The sequence below is a fragment of the Moschus berezovskii genome, chromosome 4 (genome assembly GCF_049115385.1).
Source record: "Moschus berezovskii isolate FMDL1 chromosome 4, NW_MosBer_1.0, whole genome shotgun sequence".
NCBI classification, from domain to species: domain Eukaryota; kingdom Metazoa; phylum Chordata; class Mammalia; order Artiodactyla; family Moschidae; genus Moschus; species Moschus berezovskii.
The window spans coordinates 39,392,977-39,416,414 of NC_142463.1; the positions used below are offsets into that span (position 1 = coordinate 39,392,977).

A 23,438-nucleotide genomic window follows, 5' to 3' on the forward strand; every position below is an offset into this window, starting at 1 on the left:
GTCTTCTTCAGAAAAAATGTTTCCTCAGATTCTCTGCCCATTTTTTAATCTGATTGGTTTTCATTTTTTTTGCTATTGAGTTGTAGGAGTTCTCTGTATATTTTAGATATTAATCCCTTATCAGATACATAATTTACAAATACTTTCTCCCATTCTGCAGACTGCCTTTTCATTTTGTTGATGAAGAAGCTTTTTCTGTGCAGAAACTTTTTATTTTGATGTTGTCCCACTTATTTTTGCTGTTAATGCCTTTGCTTTCAGTGTCAGATCCAAAAGATCACTGCCAAGACCAATGTTATGGAGTTTATGGCCTATGCTTTCTTCAAGAGTTTTATGGTCCTAGGTATTACCTTCAAGTCTTAAATTTTGAGTTAATTCTACATTCATGAAAAAGTATACATCAGCCAGCAATTTTCTTACAATTCTTTTTTTGTATTTTGGTTTCTGATGGGCGTGGTATCTGTGTTGCTATGATTAATGAGTTGGGATATATATATATATCTATATATATATATTTAAATCTAATCTGATATTCTCAATCTTTTCATTGGTGTCTTTACTGCACTTAGACTTAATGGAATTATTATACAGTTGGGTGTACATTTTGCTACCTGTTTTCTGTCTGTCTTTTGTTTTTTCCCTCTGATCTTCCTTTGCTGACTTTCGATCAGATATTTTTAGTATACCACTTCAATTCTTCTACTGTTTTTTTTATTTTGTACTTTTTGGTTATGTATTATCTTTCTTTGTATTTATTAGTTACTTTGGGAACCGTAACATATCTTTTTAACACATCACAGTTCATTTAGAGTTAATACAACTTTACTAAAATGTAAGAATCTTACAGTGTTACTGTCCATTCACTCTGTCCTTCGTATTATACTGTTAAACATATAAACGTTATAAAACTCACAATAAGTATTACAATTCTCGCTTTAAACACTTGTGTCTATTCAAGAAATTATAAGCAAAAAATATATACAGTTGACCCTTGAATAACATGGGTTTGAACTGTACTAGTCTACTTATACAGATTTTTTTTCAATAAATATACAGTCAACCCTCCATATTAATGGGTTTCACACCTGCAGTCAAGATTTTCACCCATGGTTGGTTGAATCTGTGGATAGAAAACCCTTGGATACAGAGGGCCAACTGTTTCCATTTTACTAAGCCATTTTATATAAGGGACTTGAGCATACACAGATTTGGGTACATGTGGGGCTTCCTGGAATCAATATTCTTTATCAAGGAACATAAAGCATATTTTAACATTCTCTCAGAGAAACTCATCGATTTTCATGAATATGTCATCAGAATGGATCCCACAGAAATACTGTTTAAAATAGTTTCCTCCAATACTAAAAGTATTCCAACTATAACCTTAACTCAGTATACAGCTTGGAACAGAATAAAATTAACTCTCACAGGAACAGATAGAATGTCCTTGTCTGAATTAGTATAACAATCCACACTAATTAGAAAGACTAAGCAAGTAATACTAGGAATCTTTAAAAAGGAAAAGATATAATGGGGCAGGGGAAGCACTTAAAAGGGGATTTGATTATTTATAGAAAGAGCTATTAAAAAACTGTATTTGACTTTAAAGTGTAAGTGTTAGTTGCTCAGTCATGTCTGACTCTTTGTGATTCCATGGATTGTAGCCCGCCAGGCTCCTTTGTCCATGAAATTCTCCAGGCAAGAATATTGGAGTAGGTTGCTGTCTCCTTCTCCAGTTCTCCTGTAAGGGGAAATTAGAATTGGATGCTGCAACTCCAAGGGAGCCCCCTGGGCATGTTCATTATCTGAGTGTGCCTCTCCTTGCAAAGCGCTTCTGACTGCCAGACTATTTGTGAGCCACTCAGGGGCCACTGCTCTTTCAATCTTAACATATCTAATGTGTACTCCAAAGTGATCTTTCCTTTGGGACAGAGTAAATATTTCCCATTTTCATCTGTCCCAAAGATGAAATGACTTTTAATATTACTCGAATAATAATTTGACTTTCAGTTCACTTCAGTTCAGTTCAGTCGCTCAGTCGTGTCCGACTCTCTGTGACCCCATGAATCACAGCACGCCAGGCCTCCCTGTCCATTACCAACTCCTGGAGTTCACTCAAACTCATGTCCACAGAGTCGGTGATGCCATCCAGCCATCTCATTCTCTGTCGTCCCCTTCTCCTCCCGCCCCCAACCTTTCCCAGCATCAGAGTCTTTTCCAGTGAGTCAACTCGTCACATGAGGTGCCCAAAGTATTGGAGTTTCAGCTTCAGCATCAGTCCTTCCAATGAACACCCAGGATTGATCTCCTTTAGAATGGACTGGTTGGATCTCCTTGCAGTCCAAGGGACTCTCAAGAGTCTTCTCCAACACCACAGTTCAAAAGCATCAATTCTTTGGCGATCAGCTTTCTTCACAGTCCAACTCTCACGTCCATACATGACCACGGGAAAAACCATAGCCTTGACTAGACGGACCTTGGTTGGCAAAGTAATGTCTCTGCTTTTTAATATACTATCTAGGTTGGTCATAACTTTCCTTCCAAGGAGTGAGCGTCTTTTAATTTCATGGCTGCAATCAGCATCAGCAGTGATTTTGGAGCCGAAAAAAATAAAGTCTGACGCTGTTTCCACTGTTTTCCCATCTATTTCCCATGAAGTGATGGGACCAGATGCCATGATCTTTGTTTTCTGAATGTTGAACTTCAAGTCAACCGTTTCACTCTCCTCTTTCACTTTCATCAAGAGGCATTTTAGTTCCTCTTCACTTTCTACCATAAGGGTAGTGTCATCTGCATATCTGAGGTTATTGAAATTTCTCCCAGCAATCTTGATTCCAGCTTGTGCTTCTTCCAGCCCAGCGTTCCTCATGATGTACTCTGCATATAAGTTAAATAAGCAAGGTGACAATATACAGCCTTGACGTACTCCTTTTCCTGTTTGGAACCAGTCTGTTGTTCCATGTACAGTTCTGACTGTTGCTTCCTGACCTGCATACAGGTTTCTCAAGAGGCAGGTCAGGTGGTCTGGGATTCCCATCTCTTTCAGAATGTTCCACAGTTTATTGTGATCCACACAGGCAAAGACTTTGGCACAGTCAATGAAGCAGAAATAGATGTTTTTCTGGAACTCTCTTGCTTTCTCCATGATCCAGCGGATGTTGGCAATTTATCTCTGGTGCGTCTGCCTTTTCTAAAACCTGCTTGAACATCTGGGAGTTCACGGTTCACATATTGCTGAAGTATGGCTTGGAGAATTTTGAGCATGACTTTACTAGCATGTGAGATGAGTGCAATTGTGCGGTAGTTTGAGCATTCTTTGGCATTGCCTTTCTTTGGGATTGGAATGAAGACTGACCTTTTCCAGTCCTGTGGCCACTGCTGAGTTTTCCAAATTTGCTGGCATATTGAGTGCAGCACTTTCACAGCATCATCTTTCAAGATTTGAAATAGCTCAACTGGAATTCCATCACCTCCACTAGCTTTGTTTGTAGTGACGCTTTCTAAGGCCCACTTGACTTCACATTCCAAGATGTCTGGTTAGTATTATGCAAATTATGGAAAATTCTGAAAGAGATGGGAATACCAGACCACCTGACCTGCCTCTTGAGAAACCTGTGTACAGGTCAGGAAGCAACAGTTAGAACTGGACATGGAACAACAGACTGGTTCCAAATAGGAAAAGGAGTACGTCAAGGCTGTATCTTGTCATCCTGCTTATTTAACTTATATGCAGAGTACATCATGAGAAATGCTGGGCTGGAGGAAGCACAAGATGGAATCAAGATTGCCAGTAGAGGTATCAATAACCTTAGATATGCAGATGACACCACCCTTATGGCAGAAAGTGAAGAATTGAAGAGCCTCTTGATGAAAGTGAAAAGAGGAGAGTGAAGAAGTTGGCTTAAAGCTCAACATTTAGTAAACTAAGATCATGGCATCCGGTCCCATCACTTCATGGCAAATAGATGGGGAAACAGTGGAAACAGTGGCTGACTTTTTCTGGGCTGCAAAATCACTGCAGATGGTGATTGTAGCCATGAAATTAAAAGACGCTTCCTCCTTGGAAGGAAAGTTATGAGCAACCTAGACAGCATATTAAAAAGCAGAGACATTACTTTGCCAAGAAAGGTCCACCTAGTCAAGGCTATGGTTTTTCCAGTGGTCATGTATGGATGTGAGATTTGGAGTATAAAGAAAGCTGAGCACCGAAGAACCGATGTTTTTTAACTTCGGTGTTGGAGAAGACTCTTGAGAGTCCCTTGGGCTGCAAGGAGATCCATCCAGTCCATCCTAAAGAAGATCAGTCCTGAATGTTCATTGGAGGGACTGATGTTGAAACTGAAACTCCACTACTTTGGCTACCTGATGTGGAGAGCTGACTCATTTGAAAAGACCCTGATGCTGGGAAGGATTGAGGGCAGGAGGAGAAGGGGACGACAGAGGATGAGATGGTTGGATGGCATCACCGACACAATGGACATGGGTTTGGGTGGACTCCGGGAGTTGGTGATGGCCAGGCAGGCCTGGCATACTGCAGTTCATGGGGTTGCAAAGAGTTGGACACGACTGAGTGACTGAACTGAATTATGCAAACATAAACGTGATCTGAAATTTGTCTACACAAGATGAAATCTCTTTAAAGCAGCAACTTAATCACTCAATTAATATTTATTGAGTAACTATACTAATTCATGAGATGAGTGAGTAACAATCTAAGTGTTACAGTTGGTAAAGTAGCAGAACCAAGATTCAAACCCTGGTTTGCCTTACTTCAAAGTCTTCAAATCCAAAAATAAAAAAAAAAAAAATAAGGTTTCAATCTAGATGGAGAAATAATGATGCCACTAATTTTACAGTGTACACAGGAGAGAAGCAAAGTTGAAAGGGATGATGATTAGCCTAATGGAATCAGGAACAGCATTTATCCAATGCATTTGTTTTCCCAGTTCCAAGACAGCATCTGCCTTATATGACCAAAGAGAAGGCAGAGAAAACTATAGTTATTGAGACTGTAATTCAAGATAATTAATTCCTAAATCTTTAAAAAACATTTTGAGTAGTATTTGACACTAAAGAATACATATAGAATGATTAATTTATGAAGCATTGTGAAAATAAACATCCATAAACTCACCACACAACTTAAGAACTAGACCATTACCAATATGGATGGATATACCTATATGCGCTTTCTCTAATCCATCTGCTTTCCCCAGAAAGGCTACCATTAAACTAAATTTTGTATTTATCATTCCTCTGTTTTTCTTCCCTAAATAAACTTATCATAAACATACAGAATCCTCAACTATAACTTTTTGCTTGTTCTTAAGCTTTATAACGGAAAAGGCAATGGCAAGCCACTCCAGTACTCTTGCCTAGAAAATCCCATGGATGGAGGAGCCTGGTAGGCTGCAGTCTGTGGGGTCGCTAAGATTCGGACACGACTGAGTGACTTCACTTTCACTTTTCACTTTCATGCATTGGAGAAGGAAATGGCAACCCACTCCAGTGTTCTTGCCTGGAGAATCCCAGGGACAGGGGAGCCTGATGGGCTTCCGTCTATGGGGTCACACAGACTCGGACACGACTGAAGTGACTTAGCAGCAGCAGCAAGCTTTCTAAGGGCTTCCCTTGTGGCTCAGCTCCTGCAATGCGGAAGACCTGGGTTCGATCCCTGGATTGGGAAGATCTCCTGGAGAAGGGACAGGCTACCCACTCCAGTATTCTGGCCTGGAGAATTCCATGGACTGTATAGTCCATGGGGTGGCAAAGAGTCAGACACAACTGAGTGACTTTCACTTTCATGCTTTATAAAGATAATATGCTATATGTAATTTTCAAAATTGGCTCATTCATCTGGTATGTTTTTAAGATTCACGCATCCACTCTATTGTTATGGGACATTACTGTTATACTTATTTTACATTAACTTAGGTCATGCATATTCCAAAATTGCTTGTTACATTTTTTCTATGTCAAGGTTCAAATAAATTAGAAAGGAGATAGATCACACATTCCCATGCCAAAAATGCCAAGTTCATATCAAAAAGGTATCATCTCAACATCACTTAAAAACCATATAACTTTTACATCTAACTTGCCAAGAAACTTTTTGCACCATTATTTTTGACCCTATAGTTTAACCATGTTGAAAACTAAGTTTCCCAACAATTATGGAGATCCTCTACTGAAGTACTTTTGGATTATATAACCATTAATTTCATCTTGAATCACTGCCAAAATTAACTCAGTGAAGCTGCTATATATCAACTTTACACACACACACACACACACACACACACACACACACACACATATATATATAAAGCTGCTACGCAACTTTTAAGGTCATGTATTGATTGTCAGAATATAATTACTGCAGACTCTCCTAAGATAACATGGACCAGTTAATATGTTAAGAAAAAAGGTGTCCAAAAGGTCCACATTTAACAGTCTTTAGGTGTTCCCTACTGTCTACAGCAGAACAGGAGCATACCCCAGGAAGTATCACTACTTAATATGCAAACACACACCAGTTTCCACTGATTTCCTATTTGACAGGGAATTTGCAACGTTATTGTCATAGTTTTGTATAAGTGCTAACTGGGTTCTTTTTCTAGTGCAAGAGTGTGGAGGCAAGTCTTTCTGCTTCATTCTGGGGAAAGGAAAACCTCTTCAATAATCCATAACTTCTAAAGGTATAAGTGAAATGTATTTATTGCTACCTGTGTGTAGGATACCTTGTTACGTGCTAAGCTCTCTTATCTAAAAAGTAGAGATAATAGCAGCACCTACCTCCCACGGTCTTTTTTAGGATTCAATCAAAAAATGTAGGTAGACAGTTAATCACAGTATACAAATCATAATTACATATTCAAGAAATGTAGGTTATTATTTTTGTAAATCTTTCCACTTTCACATCAATTCCTATTTGCTTCAGATGTTCCTCCTCCCACCTTGTGTTACTTTGCATTTGGTAAATATATGGGGAACAGTGAAAACAGTGACAGATTTTACTTTCTTGGGCTCCAAAATCACTGCGGATGGTGACTGCAGCCATGAAATTAAAAGATGCTTGCTCCTTGGAAGAAAAGCTATGACAAACATGAAAGGAAGTGAAGCGAAGTGAAAGTCGCTCAGTAGTGTCTGACTTTTTGCGACTCCATGGATTGCAGAGTCCATGGAATTCTCCAGGGGAGAATACTGGCGTGGGTAGCCTTTCCCTTTTCCAGGGGATCTTCCCAACCCAGGGATCGAACCCAGGTTTGGGGCATTGCGGGTGAATTTTTTACCAGCTGAGCCACAAGGGAAGCCCAAGAATACTCGGGTGAGAGGTTTATCGCTTCTCCAGCAAATCTTCCCGACCCAGGAATTGAAAAGGGGTTTTCTGCATCCCTGGTGGCTCAGAGGTTAATGCGTCTGCCTCCAATGCGGGAGACCCAGGTTCAATCCCTGGGTCGGAAAGATCCCTGGCGAAGGAAACGGTAACCCACTCCAGTATTCTTGCCTGGAGAATCCCATGGACGGAGAAGCCTGGTTAGGCTACAGTCCACGGAGTCGCAGAGTCGGACATGACTGAACGACGGGACGGAACGGAAACCTGGAAAGCGGAGAAGGCAATGGCACCCCACTCCAGTACTCTTGCCTGGAAAATCCCATGGAGGGAGGAGCCTGGTAGGCTGCAGTCCACGGGGTCGCTAAGAGTCATACACGACTGAGCGGCTTCACTTTCACTTTTCTGCATCCCAGGAGGATTCTTTACCAACTGAGCTATGGAGGGAAGCCCTAACAAACCCAGACAGCATATTAAAAAGCAGAGACATTTCTTTACCTACAAAGGTCTGTCTAGTCAAAGCTATGCTTTTTCCAGTAGTCATGTATGGATGTGAGAGTTGGACTATAAAGAAATCTGACTGCCGAAGAGCTGATGCTTTTGAACTGTGGTGTTGGAAAAGACTCTTGAGAGTCCCTTGGACTGCAAGGAGATCAAACCAGTTCATCCTAAAGGAAATCAGTCCTGAATATTGATTGGTAAGACTGATGGCAAAAAAAAAAAAAAAGACTGATGGCTGAAGCTGAAGCTCCAAGTCTTTGGCCACCTGACCCGAAGAACAGACTCACTGGAAAAGACCCTGATGCTGGGAAAGATTGAAGACAGGAGGGGAAGAGGAGGACAGAGGATGAGATTGTTGGATGGCATCACCGACTCAATGGACATGAATCTGAGCAAGCTCTGGGAGTTGGTGATGGACAGGGAAGACTGGTGTGATATAGTCCATAGGGTCGGAAATAGTTGGACATGACTGAGTGACTGAACTGAACTGAAAATAATGGAGGCATGTTACTCTAGAAGTGCACAGGAGGAGGGTACCTATATCAGTCTGGAGACAAGAGGCAGCCAGAGAACTTCATGTGTTACATATTATCTCCGCACTGATCATAGCAAACACCCTCTTCCAACAACACAAGAGAAGACTCTATACATGGAAATCACCAGATGGTCGATATTGAAACCAGACTGATTATATTCTCCGCATCCAAAGATGAAGAAGTTCTATACAGTCAGCAAAAACAGACCAGGAGCTGACTGTGGCTTAGATCATGAACTCCTTATTGGAACCAGTCTGTTGTTCCATGTCCAGTTCTAACTTCAATTTCAGACTGAAGAAAGTAGGGAAAACCATTAGACCATTCAGGTATGACCTAAATCAAATCCCTTACGATTATACAGTGGGGGTGGGAAACAGATTTAAGGGACTAGATCTGATGGACATAATGCCTGAAGAACTATGGACGGAGGTTCGTGACATTGAACAGGAGACAGGGATCAAGACCATCCCCAAGAAAAAGAAATGCAAAAAAGCAAAATGGCTCTCTGAGGGGGCCTTACAAAAAACTGCGAAAAGAAGAGAAGCGAAAAACAAAGGAGAAAAGGAAAGCTATACCGATTTGAATGCAGAGTTCCAAAGAATAGCAAGGAGAGATAAGAAAGCCTTCCTCAAAGAAACAGAGGAAAACAACAGAATCTGAAAGACTAGAGATCTCTTCAAAAAAAATTAGAGATACCAAGGGAACATTTCATGCAAATATGGGCTCAATAAAGGACAGAAATGGTATGGATGGAACAGAAGCAGAAGATATTAAGAACAGGTGGCAAGAATACAGAGAAGAACTGAACAGAAAAGATCTTCACAATCCAGATGATCAGGATGTTTTGATCACTCACCTAGAGCCAGACATCTTGGAATGTGAAGTCAAGTGGGCCTTAGGAAGCATCACTACGAACAAAGCTAGTGGAGGTGATGGAATTCCAGTTGAGCTATTTCACATTCTAAAAGATGATGCTGTGAAAGTGTTGCACTCAATATGCCAGCAAATGTGGAAAACTTAGCACTGGCCACAGGACTGGAAAAAGTCAGTTTTCATTTCAATCCCAAAGAATGTTCAAACTACCGCACAATTGCATTCACCTCACATGCTAGCAAAGTAATCCTCAAAATTCTCCAAGCCAGGCTTCAATACATGAACCGTGAACTTCCAGATGTTCAAGCTGGATTTAAGAAGGCAGAGGAACCAGAGATCAAATTGCCAAGATCTGCTGGATCATCAGAAAAGCAAGAGAGTTCCAGAAAAACATTTATTTCTGCTTTATTGACTATGACAAAGCGTCTGACTGTGTGGATGACAATAAAGTGTGGAAAATTCTTAAAGAGATGGGAATACCAGACCACCTGACCTGCCTCTTGAGACATCTGTATGCAGGCCAGGAAGCAACAGTTAGAACTGGACATGGAACAACAGACTGGTTCCAAATAGGAAAAGGAATACGTCAAGGCTGTATCTTGTACCGTGTTTATTTAACTTATATGCAGAGTACATCATGAGAAATGCTGGGCTGGAGGAAGCACAAGCTGGAATCAAGATTGCTGGGAGAAATATCAATAACCTCAGATATGCAGATGACACCACCCTTATGGCAGAAAGTGAAGAAAAACTAAAGAGCCTCTTGATGAAAGTGAAAGAGGAGAGTGAAAAAGTTAGCTTAAAGCTCAACATTCAGAAACCTTAATATTATGGCATACGGTCTCATCACTTCATGGCAAATAGATGGGGAAACAATGACAGACTTTATTTTGGGGGACTCCAAAATCACTGCAGATGGTGATTGCAGCCAAGAAATTAAAAGATGCTTATTCCTTGGAAGAAAAGTTATGAGCAACCTAGACAGCATATTAAAAAGCGGAGACATTACTTTGCCGACAAAGGTCCATCTCGTCAAAGCCATTGTTTTTCCAGTAGTCATGTATGGATGTGAGAGTTGGAGTACAAAGAAAGCTGAGCCCCGAAGAACTGATGCTTTTGAACTGTGGTGTTGGAGAAGAACCTTGAGAGTCCCTTGGACTGCAAGGAGATCCAACCAGTCTATCCTAAGGGAGATCAGTCCTGAATGGTCATTGGAAGGAGTGATGCTGAAGCTGAAACTCCAATACTTTGGCCACCTGATGGGAAGAGCTGACTCATCTGAAGAGAACCTAATGCTGGGAAAGACTGAAGGTGGGAGGAGAAAGGGTCGACATAGGATGAGATGGTTGGATGGCATCACCGACTGAATGAACATGAGTTTGGGTAAACTCCGGGAGTTGGTGATGGACAGGGAAGCCTGGCGTGCTGCAGTCCATGGGGTCGCAAAGAGCCGGACACGACTGAGCAAATAAAAACACTCCTACCCCAAATAAAAAGTTCTTTACTGAGCTTTGAACAACAACAACAAATGTCTCTACAGGGCAATGATAAGCAAGGAAACTAAAGCCTGAACTTAAGTGATTCGCTCAACGTTGGTCAGCTCTTTTCATAACTGGCTACGCGCGTCCTCGTTTGAAAGATGGAATTTAGTTCTCTTGGGACCCGGTTCATGAGCTCTGTTACAATTTATAGGAATTTAACCACACTAATCTAGACATTAAGGGGCTTTATCAAATTATACGGCGTTTTGCAATGTACTCTGTCCTATTCTCAGTATGTTAAATATATTTGAAATTATTTCAAGCAATACATCACTAAATATAGCCCATAGCCTATAAAATCTGTCAAAAGCCTTGGAGAATCAGAATTAAAGCGAACAAATACTACTGGATAAGTAAAACTGGAAGGAAGAGAAGCAGAGTTGGGTTGGGGACCCAAGTATCAGGAACTGTCGGAGAAAGAGACAAATTTACACTCTGAAAAAGGACAACGGAAAAGGTTACTGTGCCACAAAATACTCGTCTTGCTCAGAGAGGCACCCTATCAGAGCAACACCCGAAGGAAGAGATACTTACGGCATTTCGACTTTCAAGAACGCACCTCTGTCGCCGGATAAAATCACTAAGCAACTCCTTCCGTAAACAGAGAACCTTCGCAGAGAAACACTGAAGCCTGAAAAGCGCGGGCGAACAGACACTGGACGCCGTGCAACACTCAAAGCGGCGCGCCGGAAACACTCTTCCAGCGACAAGGGATCCCAGTGTATGCCAGTAAGAGGGGAGGAGAGTCAACGCATAGACAGCACTCAGCACCTGCCGGGGCAACGCAGGACCCTCTCTCAGGATTCTGACAAGAAGGACCCCCGAAAAAAGAGAGACAGAGCTATCTCTGTTCACTCTGGGATAAGTGTCCGCAGATTTCTAGCCGGACCATTTAGGGAGGTGCTCGGTATCTTGTTTCCGGTGGCGGAGCTGTGCAGTTTCCATGGTAATTAAAAGAAGGCCGAGGACTGTCCTGCTGCAGTGAGAGGATTGAGGAGGCTTTGAGGAGAATTGGCCACGCTTCCTCGTTTGTGACCTGCAGTTAGGTAGCAAGCAGCTCTCTGTCTCTCTCTGTGCCCGCTCCGTCCCTCACTGTTCGGCTTCCTTTTCTCCACCTGCATCTTTTACTTCTTTGTCATACGTACCCTTGCTCCATGTCTGTACTTAAAATGTACATATAAATGCGATAGCCCGATTTTATTCCCAGAGTAATACAAAAAATAGAGAGATGTTGCCTGAGATCATCCCTGAAAGTATTTTACAGTGTCCGGACGGTGACTGTTTTCACTTGGCCCTCTGGAAGCCTTAGGCGCTTGTTAACAGTTTATTTTTCTTGCTATTGTGTGGCTGGTTATTTATGGAGCATTTGCTGCAATGTACTCTCTAGGCCCCTATCTTGGTCTCGGGCTGGAGTTTTAAATGCAGGAGGTTTCCAAGCCTGAGGGGCTCAATTATATATTTAATTATGCTTCAGTTTTGTCTCCTGTTACAGAGAAAGGGAGGCGGGGGAAGAATTCTGGAACATTTTTGCCATGGGATTTCCATTTGAGGGCGTCAGTTTATTTGGAAAGAACAGTTGAGGACAATCTAAGAAAAAAAACCCACAAAACCTTAAATTTCTAAGTTGCTGGCTTCAAAATGAACGTTCATTCTCCTTTCCTCATTGGAACAGATTTCTTTCACATTTGTGAAGATAAAGCGTGCATGCATATGTGTTTAAAAACTGTGATGCTTAATTATAGTGATACCAATTTGCAGTAACCAGACTGTGACACCACATCCCTGTGGGGTCCTTCTAAATCTGGTGTAAGATGAAAGTGTCAGGCAGGCGGTCTGTGTATTATAAATAGGGTACTTCATCCATGATAAGCAATTATTATCTTTCTTTCCCAAGTGTAAAAGACCTATATAATTCAAGAAGGTATTAGTGATTTAGGCCTCCTGAGTAACAATCCAATGAGTCCTGAAGGGGACCCTAACTGTGTCGTCTTATTGTTGAACTAGAAATATTCAATTTGTTAGGTTGAATTGTATTTTTAGAAGTCAGAGCTGGGTAAAATAATGTTAGAAGCTGTTAGACCACCAGCACAATTTAGTGCCTTATAATAACTGTTGTACAAGAAACCTTTTTTCACATTAAAAAGGAAGAAACTGTTATCGAAATTTACATGCTTTTGCTACTTACTCTTAGCTGGATGAGATCTCTGTCTCTCAATTTTCTTATCTGTAAAAGGTGCAGAAAGTACCTGACCACTGTAGTAGGTATATATCAAGATGTATGACAGTTCTTTAAACTCTTATGAGCAGAGGTGCTGTATAAACCCCCCAATTATTGTTATTATTAACATTATTATTGATGGTAAGAGAATACAGTAAAACCGCAGGATAATGCTATACATGAGATTTTTAAAATTCAGTTATTTTAAATGTGGGGCTGCAGTACTGAGATGTTAGTGAAATGACATGGTTGATACTGCTATGGAGATGAATGCCAACTGCCAATCACATTATATTCAAATTATCATTATGGTGGAGTTTCACTCTATAGTTTATTTAGCATTTATTATGTGCCTGGCACTGTTCTGTATGCTTCAAATTTGTTAGTTTAATTAATCCTCATGACAATCCTATGAAGAGTCTCAACTGACTGTCCTCTAAGTTTGATAGAATAAATGTGTGCTTTTCCTTTGCCCTATGAGACTTCTTTTGTATTTATGTTACATCTTTGTTTTAGCTTTGTTCTTTGGGTTCTCATATATATACTATATCTATATAATATACTTAGAAATCAACTGCCAAAAACTTATTCTAGTTTAACATATGATAATATAACCATATGCATATTATAATGTACATGATTTTTCCACCTATAAAAACCTTCCTGTCTTGATTCTGCCCGCCCCCCCACCATTTGAAAGGCAAAGTGACATTTTCATTTTTGGACTAACAGTGACTAAAACAAAATTTTAAATTATTTTTTAATAGAATGGCCATCAGTCCAGGAAGTGATGCAGCTTTCTCGGGTCAGAAACCAACGCATTCAGAGAGTCCTCGATCAAGGAAATTTCCGCTAACTGAAGAGGAGATATTTTATATGAATTGTAGAGCTGCCTACTTAACTGTTTTCAAAAGCAGTTTAGATAACATTATTTCTAAAGATCAACTTTACTTAGGTAATTTTTTTGACTAAGTAGTTTTCCTTATTTGCTGAAAGTTAATAGATCAGAAAGACTGCAGTTAGAATTACATTGTTGAATCATTCCAGTTACTTAGTTAAGCTTGAGCGGTAGAACTACATTATGCTATTGTGCCACTCTAATTTTATTTATTTATTGGTTTTTGGCTGTGCTGGGTCTTCCTTGCTCTGCACGGGCTTTCTCTAGTTGTGATGAGCCGGAGCTGCTCTCCGGTTGCAGTGCACGGACTTCTCATGCAGTGGCTTCTCTTGTTGCGGAGCATGGGCTGCAGGGTTCAAGCCTTCATTGATTGTGGTTCCTGGGCTCTGGGGCACAGGCTCAATAGTTGTGGCACGTGGGTTTAGTTGCCATGTAGCACGTGGGGTGTTCCTGGACCCGGAATTGAACCCATGTCTTCTGTGTTGGCAGGCAGATTCTTTACCACTGAGCCACCAAGGAAGCCCATATTCTGTCATTTTATATAGCTACATAATCCAGGTTTGATGGTTGGATGTAGCCTACCAGGCTTTTCCGTCCATGGAATTTTCCAGGCAAGAATACTGGAGTGGGTTGCCATTTTCTTTTCCAGGGGATCTTCCTGATCCAGGGATTGAACCCAGGTCTCTCGCAATGCAGGCAGATGCTTTCCCATCTGAGCCACCAGGGAAGCCCTCACATAATCCAGGAGCTTCAAAATAAAACTTTCAATGTTTGTATGGATTCAGTTCAGTTCAGTTCAGTTGCTCAGTCGTGTCCGACTCTTTGCAACCCCATGGACTGCAGCATGCCAGGCTTCCCTGTCCATCACCAACTCCTAGAGCTTCCTCAAACCCATGTCCATCGAGTCAGTGATGTGATCCAACCATCTCATTCTCTGTCTTTTCCAGTGAGTCAGTTCTTTGCATCAGGTGGCCAAAGTATTGGACTTTCAGCTTCAACATCAGTCTTTCCAATGAATATTCAGGACTGATTTCCTTTAGGATTAACTGGTATGATCTTCTTACAGTCCAAAGGACTCTCAAGAGTCTTCTCCAACACCACAGTTCAAAAGCATCAGCTCTTTGGCACTCAGCTTTCTTAATAGTCCAACTCTCACATCCATACATGACTTCTGAAAAAACCATAGCTTTGACTAGACAGACCTTTGTTGGCAAAGTAATGTCTCTGCTTTTTAATATGCTGTCCAGTTTTGTCAAAGCTTTTCTTCCAAGGAGCAAGCATCTTTTAATTTCATGGCTGTAGTCACCATCTGTAGTGATTTTGGAGCCCCCAAAAATAAAGCCTCTCACTGTTTCCATTGTTTCCCCATCTATTTGCCATGAAGTGATGGGACTGTATGCCATGATCTTAGTTTTCTTTTTTTTAAAAAGCTTCCACCAATTATTTGCTTTAAAATGTTTTTTAAATTCTTATCTTGGTATTTTAAAATTTATGATAATAGATGAAAATGCTTTTGGCAACTGAATCATTAGTCTAAATTTGACCTACACTGGAGAAAATGTAAAGGATATATATATATTTATATATATGTACACATATATACACATGGGTGTGTATTGAATGATTGTAAAAGGGCAGTGTTAAAAAATAAGTGAAATTTTAAAAGAAAAGAATTTGGGATTTTGTTCTGTTTTTTAAGGATGAGGGTTTCAGAGAGTTGGTCTTTTGGTTTTACTTCTTTTCATTATATTGTTAATTTTTTAATTGAAGTATGGTTGAATTACAATGTTAATTGTTGCTGTACAACAAAGTGACTCAATTATACAGATATCTATATCTATCTATCTATCTATATATATACATTCTTTTTTCACATTCTTTTCCATTATGGTTTATAACAGGATACTGAATATAGTTCCCTGTGCTATAGAGTAGGACTTTGTTGTTTGTCATTGTATGTATACCAGTTTGCATTTGCTAATCTCAGACCCCAAGTCTAAGCTCTCCCACCCTTCTTCACCTTGGCAACCACCAGTCTATTCTCTGTGTCTGTGACTGTGTTTCTATTTTATTGATAGCTTCAGTTGTATTTTAGCTTCTACATACAAGTGATATTATACGGTATTTGTCTTTCTCTTTCTGACTTCTTTTAGTATGATAATCTCTAATTGCATTGATGTTGCTGCAAATGGCATTATTTTGTTCTTTTTTATGGCTGAGTAGTATTCCGTTGTATTTACGTATCATATCTTTTTTATCCATTCATCTCTCAGTGGACATTTAGGTTGTTTCTATATCTTCGCTATTGTGAATAGTGGTGTTGTGAACATAGGGGGTGCATGTATCATTTTGAATTATAGTTTTGTCTGGCTATACGCCCAGAAGTGGGCTTGCTGGGTCATATGGGAATTCTGTTTTTAATTTTCTGAGGAACCTCCAAACTGTTTTCCATAGTGGCTGTACCAATGTTACATTCCCACCAACAGTGTAGGAGGGTTCCCTGTTCTCCACACCATCTCAGCATTTGTTATTTTCAAATTTTCTAATGATGGCCATTCTGACCAGTATGAGGTGGTACCTCATTGTAGCTTTGATTTGCAGATCACTAATAATTGGCAGTGTTGAGGATCTTTTCTTGTGCCTGTTGGCCATCTGTATGTCTTCTTTGGAGAAATGTCTCTTTAGATCTTCTGCCGATTTTTCAGTTGGGTTGTTTGTTTTTTGTTGTTGAGTTCTATGAGTTATTTGTATAATTTGGAAATTAAGCCCTTATCAGTAATGTTGTTTGCAAATACTTTCTCCCATTCTGTTGGTTATTTTTTCATTTTGTTTGTGGTTTCCTTTGCTGTGCAAAAGATTGTAACTTTAAGTCTCATTTGTTTATTTTTGTTTTTATTTCTATTGTCTTGGGAGACTGACCTAAGAAAACATTGGTAGATTTATGTCAGAGAATGTTTTGTCTATGTTCTCTTGTAGGAGAGTCATGTCTTATGTTTGAGTCTTTAAGCCATTTTGAGTTTCTTTTTGTGTATAATGCGAGGGTATGTTCTAACTTCATTGATTTACATGCAACTATCCAGTTTTCCCATGTGTTTGCTATGACCAGTGCGTTCTCTCAGCAAAAGGAGATCCAACCAGTCCATTCTAAGGGAGATCAATCCTGGCTGTTCATTGGAAGGACTGATGCTAAAGCTGAAACTCCAATACTTTGGCCACCTCATGCGACGAGTTGACTCACTGGAAAAGTCTGATGCTGGGAGGGATTGGGGGCGGGAGGAGATGGGGACGACAGAGAATGAGATGGCTGGATGGCATCACTGACTTGACGGACATGAGTTTGAGTGAACTCCGGGAGTTGGTGATGGACAGGGAGGCCTGGCGTGCTGTGATTCATGGGGTCGCAAAGAGTCAGACACAACTGAGCGACTGAACTGAACTGAACTGAATCCAGTTTTCCCAAAACCACTTGCTGAAGAGACTGTCTTTTGCGTTGTGTAGTCTTGCTTCCTTTGTTGAAGATTCACTGACAGTAGGTGTGCGGGTTTATTCTGAGTTGTCTATTCTGTTCCATTGGCCCATAGTCTGTATTTGTACCAATACCACATTGTTTTGACTACTATAATTTTGTAGTATTTTCTCAAGTCTGGGATGGTTGTGCTTCCTGCTTTGTTCATTTTCTTCAGGATTGCTTTGGCAATTCTGGGTCTTTTATGGTTCCATATGAATTTTAGGATTATTTGTTCTAGTTCTGTGAAAACTGTCATGAGTAATTTGATAGGGATTGCATTGAATCTGTAGATTGCTTTGGGTAGTATGGCCATTTTAACAGTATTCTTCCAGTCCAAGAGCATGGGATATCTTTCCATTTCTTTAAATCATCTTCAGTTTCCTTTATTAATGTTTTATAGTTTTTAGCATACGTGTTTTTCACTTCCTTGGTGAGGTTTATTCCTAAGTATTTTATTTTGGGGGTTGTGACTTTAAAGGTATTATTTTTTTCATTCCCTTTCTGATATTTCATCATTGATGTACAGAAAGCAACCAATTTCTATGTGTTAATCTTGTATCCTGCTACCTTGCTGAATTCATATATCAGTTCTTATAGTTTTTGTATGGTGTCTTTAGGATTGTCTGTGTATAGTATCATATCATTGGCATGTAATGACAATTTTACCTCTTCTCTTACAACTTGGCTACCTTTTGTTTCTTTTTCTTGTTCGATTGCTGTGGCTAGGACTTCTAATACTATGTTGAAGAGAAATGGTGAGAGTGGACATCCTTATCATGTTTCAGATTTTAGCAGAAAGGGTTTCAACTTTTCACCATTGAGTATTATATGAACTGTGGGTTTGTCATAAATAGCATGTACTATTTTGAGATATGTCCCCTCTATACCCACTTTGGTAAGAGTTTTTTTTATCATGAATGAATGTTGAATTGTTTCAAATGCTTTTTCTGCGTCTATTGAGATGATCATGTGGTTTTTAACTTTTGTTTATGTGATGTATCAGAAACAAAATTGACTGATTGGCATGTGTTGAACCATTCTGTGAACTTGGAATGAATCCCAGTTGGTCATGGTATATGATCTTTCTTATATGTTGTTGGATTTGGTGTCCTAATATTCTTTTGAGAATTTTTGAATCTGTACTCATCAGAGATATTGGCCTAGTTTTCTTTTTTGGTGGTATCTTTGTCTGGTTTTGGTAGCAGAGTGATGGTGGCTTCATCAAATGTCCTTGGGAGTGTTCCCTCCTCTTTAACTTTTTCAGAGTTTGAGAAGGGTCAGTATAAGTTCATGTTTGTGTGTTTGGTAGAATGTGCCCTTAAAACCATCTGGTCCTATAGATTTTTGTTTGTGGGGACTTTTTAAATTACAAAGTGAAAATGAAAGTTACTCAGTCCTGTCTGACTCTTTGCAACCCAACGGACTATACAGTGCATGGAATTCTCCAGGCCAGAATACTGGAATGGGTAGCCTTTTCTTTCTCCAGGGGATCTTTCCAACCCAGGGATCGAACCCAGGTCTCCCGTATTGCAGGCAGATTCTTTACCAGCTGAGCCACAAGGAAAGCCCCCTTCAAATTACAAAATCTATTTCAATTCTAATGATCCATCTTTTCAAATTGTTCAAATTATATATTTCTTCTTTTTTTAAAAATCTATTTCCTTGTGGTTCAATTTTGGTGGCTGTTTCTAGTAAACATACAGGTGTCTAGGACAAGAAACTTGTCCATTTCTTTTTGATTGTCAAATTTGTTTTCATATGATTATTCCCTTATGGTGAGGTTTCAGTTATGTCTCTTTTTTTCATTTCTAATTCTATTTATTAGTGTTCTCTCTTCATCTTGGTGAGCCTGGCCAGAGGTTTGTCAATCTTGTTTATCCATTCAAAGAACCAGATTTTGTTTTGTTTTGTTTTACTTTTTCTATTTTTTTTTAAATCTCTATTTTATTTCCTTTCTGATCTCTATTACTTTCTTCTTTTTGCTGACTTTAGATATTGTTTGTTCTTCTTTTTCTATTTCTTTTAAGTGGTAGGTTAGGTTATTTATTTGAGATTTTTCTTGTTTTGTGAGGAAGATTATATTGCTTCCCTCACATGAATTTCCCTCTAATAAGTGCTTTTTAAAAAAAAATTATTGATTTTTTTAATTGAAGGGAAATTGCTTTACAGAATTTTGTTGTTTTCTGTTGAACCTCAGCATGAATCAGCCATAGGTATACATATATCCCCTCCCTTTTGAACCTCCCTCCTATCTTCCTCCCCAGCCCACCCCTCTAGGTTGAGCCCCTGTTTGAGTTTCCTGTGCCATACAGCAGATTCCTGTTGGCTGTCTATTTTACACATGGTAATGTAAGTTTCCATGTTACTCTCTCCATCCACCTCACCCTCTCCTCCCCTCTCCCCACGTCCATAAGTCTGTTCTCTATGTCTGTTTCTCCACTGCTGCCCTGTAAATAAATTCTTCAGTACCATTTTTGTAGATTGTGTATATATGCTTTGCTGCTGCTGCTGCTAAGTCTCTTCAATCGTGTCCGACTCTGTGCGACCCCATGGACAGCAGCCCATCAGCCTTCTCTGTCCACGGAATTCTCTAGGCAAGAATACTGGAGTGGGTTGCCATTTCCTTCTCCTATATATGCATTAGAATACAATATTTATCTTTCCTTCTGACTTACTTCACTCTATATAATAGGTTCTTGATTTGTCCACCTCATTAGAACTGACTCAGATGCATTCTTTTTTATGGCTGAGTAATATTCCATTGTGGAGAAGGCAATGGCAAGCCACTCCAGTACTCTTGCCTAGAAAATCCCATGGATGGAGGAGCCTGGTAGGCTGCAGTCCGTGGGGTCGCCAAGGGTCGGACATGACTGAGTGACTTCACTTTCACTTTTCACTTTCACACATTGGAGAAGGAAATGGCAACCCACTCCAGTATTCTTGCCTGGAGAATCCCAGGGACGGGGGAGCCTGGTGGGCTTCCGTCTATGGGGTCACACAGACTCGGACACGACTGAAATGACTTAGCAGCAGCAGCAACAATATTCCATTGTGTATATGTACCACAACTTCTTTATCCATTCATCTGTTGATAGACATCTAGATTGCTCCTTGTTCTACCTATTGTAAATAGTGCTGCAATGAATAATGGGATACATGTGTCTTTTTCAGTTTTGGTTTCTTCAGGGTATATGCCTAGGAGTGGGATTGCTGGGTCATGTGGTGGTTTTATTCCTAGCTTTTTAAGGAATCTCCATATCGTCTTCCATACTGGCTGTATCAATTTACATTCCCACCAACAGTGCAACAGGTCTTTTCTCCACACCCTCCCCAGCATTTATTGTTTGTAAACTTTTTGATGGGGGCCATTTTGACTGGTGTGAGGTGATACCTAATTGTAGTTTTGATTTGCATTTCTCTAATAATGGGAGATGTTGAGCATCTTTTCATATGTTTGTTAGCCATCTGTATGTCGTCTTTGGAGAAATGTCTGTTTAGGTCTTTTTCCCACTTCTTGATTGTGTTGTTTTTATGGTGTTAAGTTGTATGAGCTACTTGTGTATTATGGAAAGTAATCCTTTGTCAGTTGTTTCATTTGCAATTATTTTCTCCCATTCTGAGGGTTGTCTTTTCACCTTGCTTATAGTTTCCTTTGCTGTGCAAAAGCTTTTAAGTTTAATCAGGTCCCACTTGTTTAATTTTGCTTTTATTTTCATTACTGTAGGAGGGGTGTCATAGATGATCTTGCTTTGATTTATGTCATCGAGTGTTCTGCCTATGTTTTCCTCTAAGAGTTTTATAGTTTCTGGTCTTACATTTAGGTGTTTAATCCACTTGAGTTTATCTTTGTGTGTGGTGTTAGGAAGTGTTCTAATTTCATTCTTTTACATGTAGCTGTCCAGTTTTCCCAGCACCATTTATTGAAGAGGCTGTCTTTGCCCCATTGTATATTCTTGCCATCAAAAATAAGGTACCCATAGGTGCATGGGTTTATTTTTTATTTCTGGGCTTTCTATCTTGTTCCATTGGTCTATATTTCTGTTTTTCTGCAAGTACCATACCGTCTTGACAACTGTAGCTTTGTAGTGTAATCTTAAGTCAGGAAGGTTGATTCCTCCAGATCCATTCTTCTTTCTTAAGACTGCTTTGGCTCTTTGGGGTCTTTTTTATTTCCATATGAATTGTGAAATTTTTTATTCTAGTTCTGTGAAAAATGCCATTGGTAATTTGATAGGGATCACACTGAATCTGTAGATTGCATTTGGGAGTAGGGTCATTTTCACAGTATTGATTCTTCCTACCCAGAAACATGGACTATCTCTCCATCTGTTTATGTTGTCTTTGTTTTCTTTCATTAGTGTCTTATAATTTTCTGTGTACAGTTCTCTTGTCTCCTTAGGTAAGTTTATTCCTAGATATTTTATTCTTTTTGTTGCAATGTTGGATGGGATTGATTCCTTATTTCTCTTTCTGATTTTTCATTATTAGTATATAGAAATGCAAGTGATATCTGTGACTTGATTTTGTATCTTGCAACTTTGCTAAATTCACTGATTAGCCCTAGTAGTTTTCTGATACTATCTTTAGGATTTTCTATGTACAATATCATGTCATCTGCAAACAGTGAGGGCTTTACTACTTCTTCTCTGATCTGGATTCCTTTTATTTCTTTTTCTTCTCTGATTGCTGTAGCTAAGACTTCCAGAACTATGTTGAATAATAGTGGTGAAAGTGGACGCTCTTGTCTTGTTCCTGATCTTAGAGGGGATGCTTTCAGTTTTTTACCATTGAGAATAATGTTTGCTGTTAGGCTTATCATATATGGCCTTTACTGTATGGAGGTAGGTTCCTTCTATGCCCATTTTTTGAAGAGTTTTAATCATAAATGGGTGCTGAATTTTGTCAAAGGCTTTTTCTGCATCTATTGAGATTATCATATGTTTTTTATCTTTCATTTTGTTAATATGGTGTATCACATTGATTGATTTGCATATATTGAAGAATCCTTGCATCCCTGGAATAAACCCAACTTGATCATGGTGTATGAGCTTTTGTTGTGTTGCTGAATTCTGTTAGCTAAACTTTTGTTGAGGATTTTTGCATCTATGTTCATCAGTGATATTGGCCTGTAGTTTTCTTTTTCTGTGTTGTTTTTGTCTGGGTTTGGTATCAGGGTGATGGTGGCCTTGTAGACTGAGTTTGGAAGTGTTCCTTCCTCTGCAATTCTTTGAAAGAATTTTAGAAGGATAGGCATTAGCTCTTCTCTAAATGTTTGATAGAATTCTCCTGTGAAGGATAATAATGCAATGCTTACCTTTTCAGAATACTGTAAAATATTCTTTGTAAAATTGCAGTGATAGCTTTCAGATAATCTAGATTTTTAAAAACTGGTTTTGTGAACCAGTGATGTCTCTTTCTTAACTATTGTGCTTTTCACTGGTATCCGTCCGTTTCTTATGTACATACCATGTGCTTTGACATTCCATTTCAAAATAGGATAAAGCAGTTTCTTTTACTTTCCCCAAAGTTTCTTTTTGTCCCCCCACTCAACTTACCAGTAATATAGGTATTATAAACTCATGTCAAAGCTTAAAATAAACCCTGGCAAAAGGTCAGGATTTCGGTGTAAACCTTTAACCTCAAGTTACACAGTTTCTTCACTGTTTGTTGCCATTGTTGTTGTTCAGTAGCTAAGTTGTGTACAGCTCTTTGGGGCCTCGTGGACTGCAGCAGGCCAGGTTCCTCTGTCTTCTGCTTTCTCCTGGAGTTTGCTCAGATTCATGTCCATTGAGTTGGTGATGCTATCTAACCATCTCATCCTCTGCCACTCCCTTCTCCTTTTCATTGTTATTGGACTTAATAGTGAGCTCCAATTCTAAAACTAAAGACTAAAGTTGGATTAGTATTTACTAAATTTTACCTATTTCTTAGATATGGGAATGTCTAATTAGTACATATTTTTGGCATAATTTTATTCTGAGAAAGTTGTTCTTTTAAACAACTTAATAGTACATTTAAAAAGTATTTTAT

General features: G+C 39.4%; 2 protein-coding genes across 5 annotated transcripts in view; one reads left to right on the forward strand and one right to left on the reverse strand.

Moving 5' to 3' along the window:
* ITGB3BP (integrin subunit beta 3 binding protein) overlaps positions 1 to 11,442 on the reverse strand; it is a 91,486-nt gene extending 80,044 nt beyond the window's left edge. For all 3 annotated transcript variants that reach the window (XM_055401707.2, XM_055401708.2, XM_055401706.2), the window contains exon 1: positions 11,319 to 11,442. In XM_055401707.2, the coding sequence (XP_055257682.1) occupies positions 11,319 to 11,323 (5 nt within the window). In that variant the 5' untranslated portion in view covers positions 11,324 to 11,442. The remainder of the gene's footprint in view (positions 1 to 11,318) is intronic.
* A 248-nt stretch (positions 11,443 to 11,690) lies between these two features.
* EFCAB7 (EF-hand calcium binding domain 7) overlaps positions 11,691 to 23,438 on the forward strand; it is a 58,466-nt gene continuing 46,718 nt past the window's right edge. Inside the window, exons 1-2 of one of the 2 annotated variants that reach the window (XM_055403200.2) lie at positions 11,691 to 11,830; positions 13,770 to 13,957. In XM_055403200.2, coding sequence (XP_055259175.2) covers positions 13,771 to 13,957 — 187 coding nt within the window. In that variant the 5' untranslated portion in view covers positions 11,691 to 11,830; position 13,770. The remainder of the gene's footprint in view (positions 11,831 to 13,769; positions 13,958 to 23,438) is intronic. The other variant, XM_088835355.1, reaches the window with a different exon arrangement.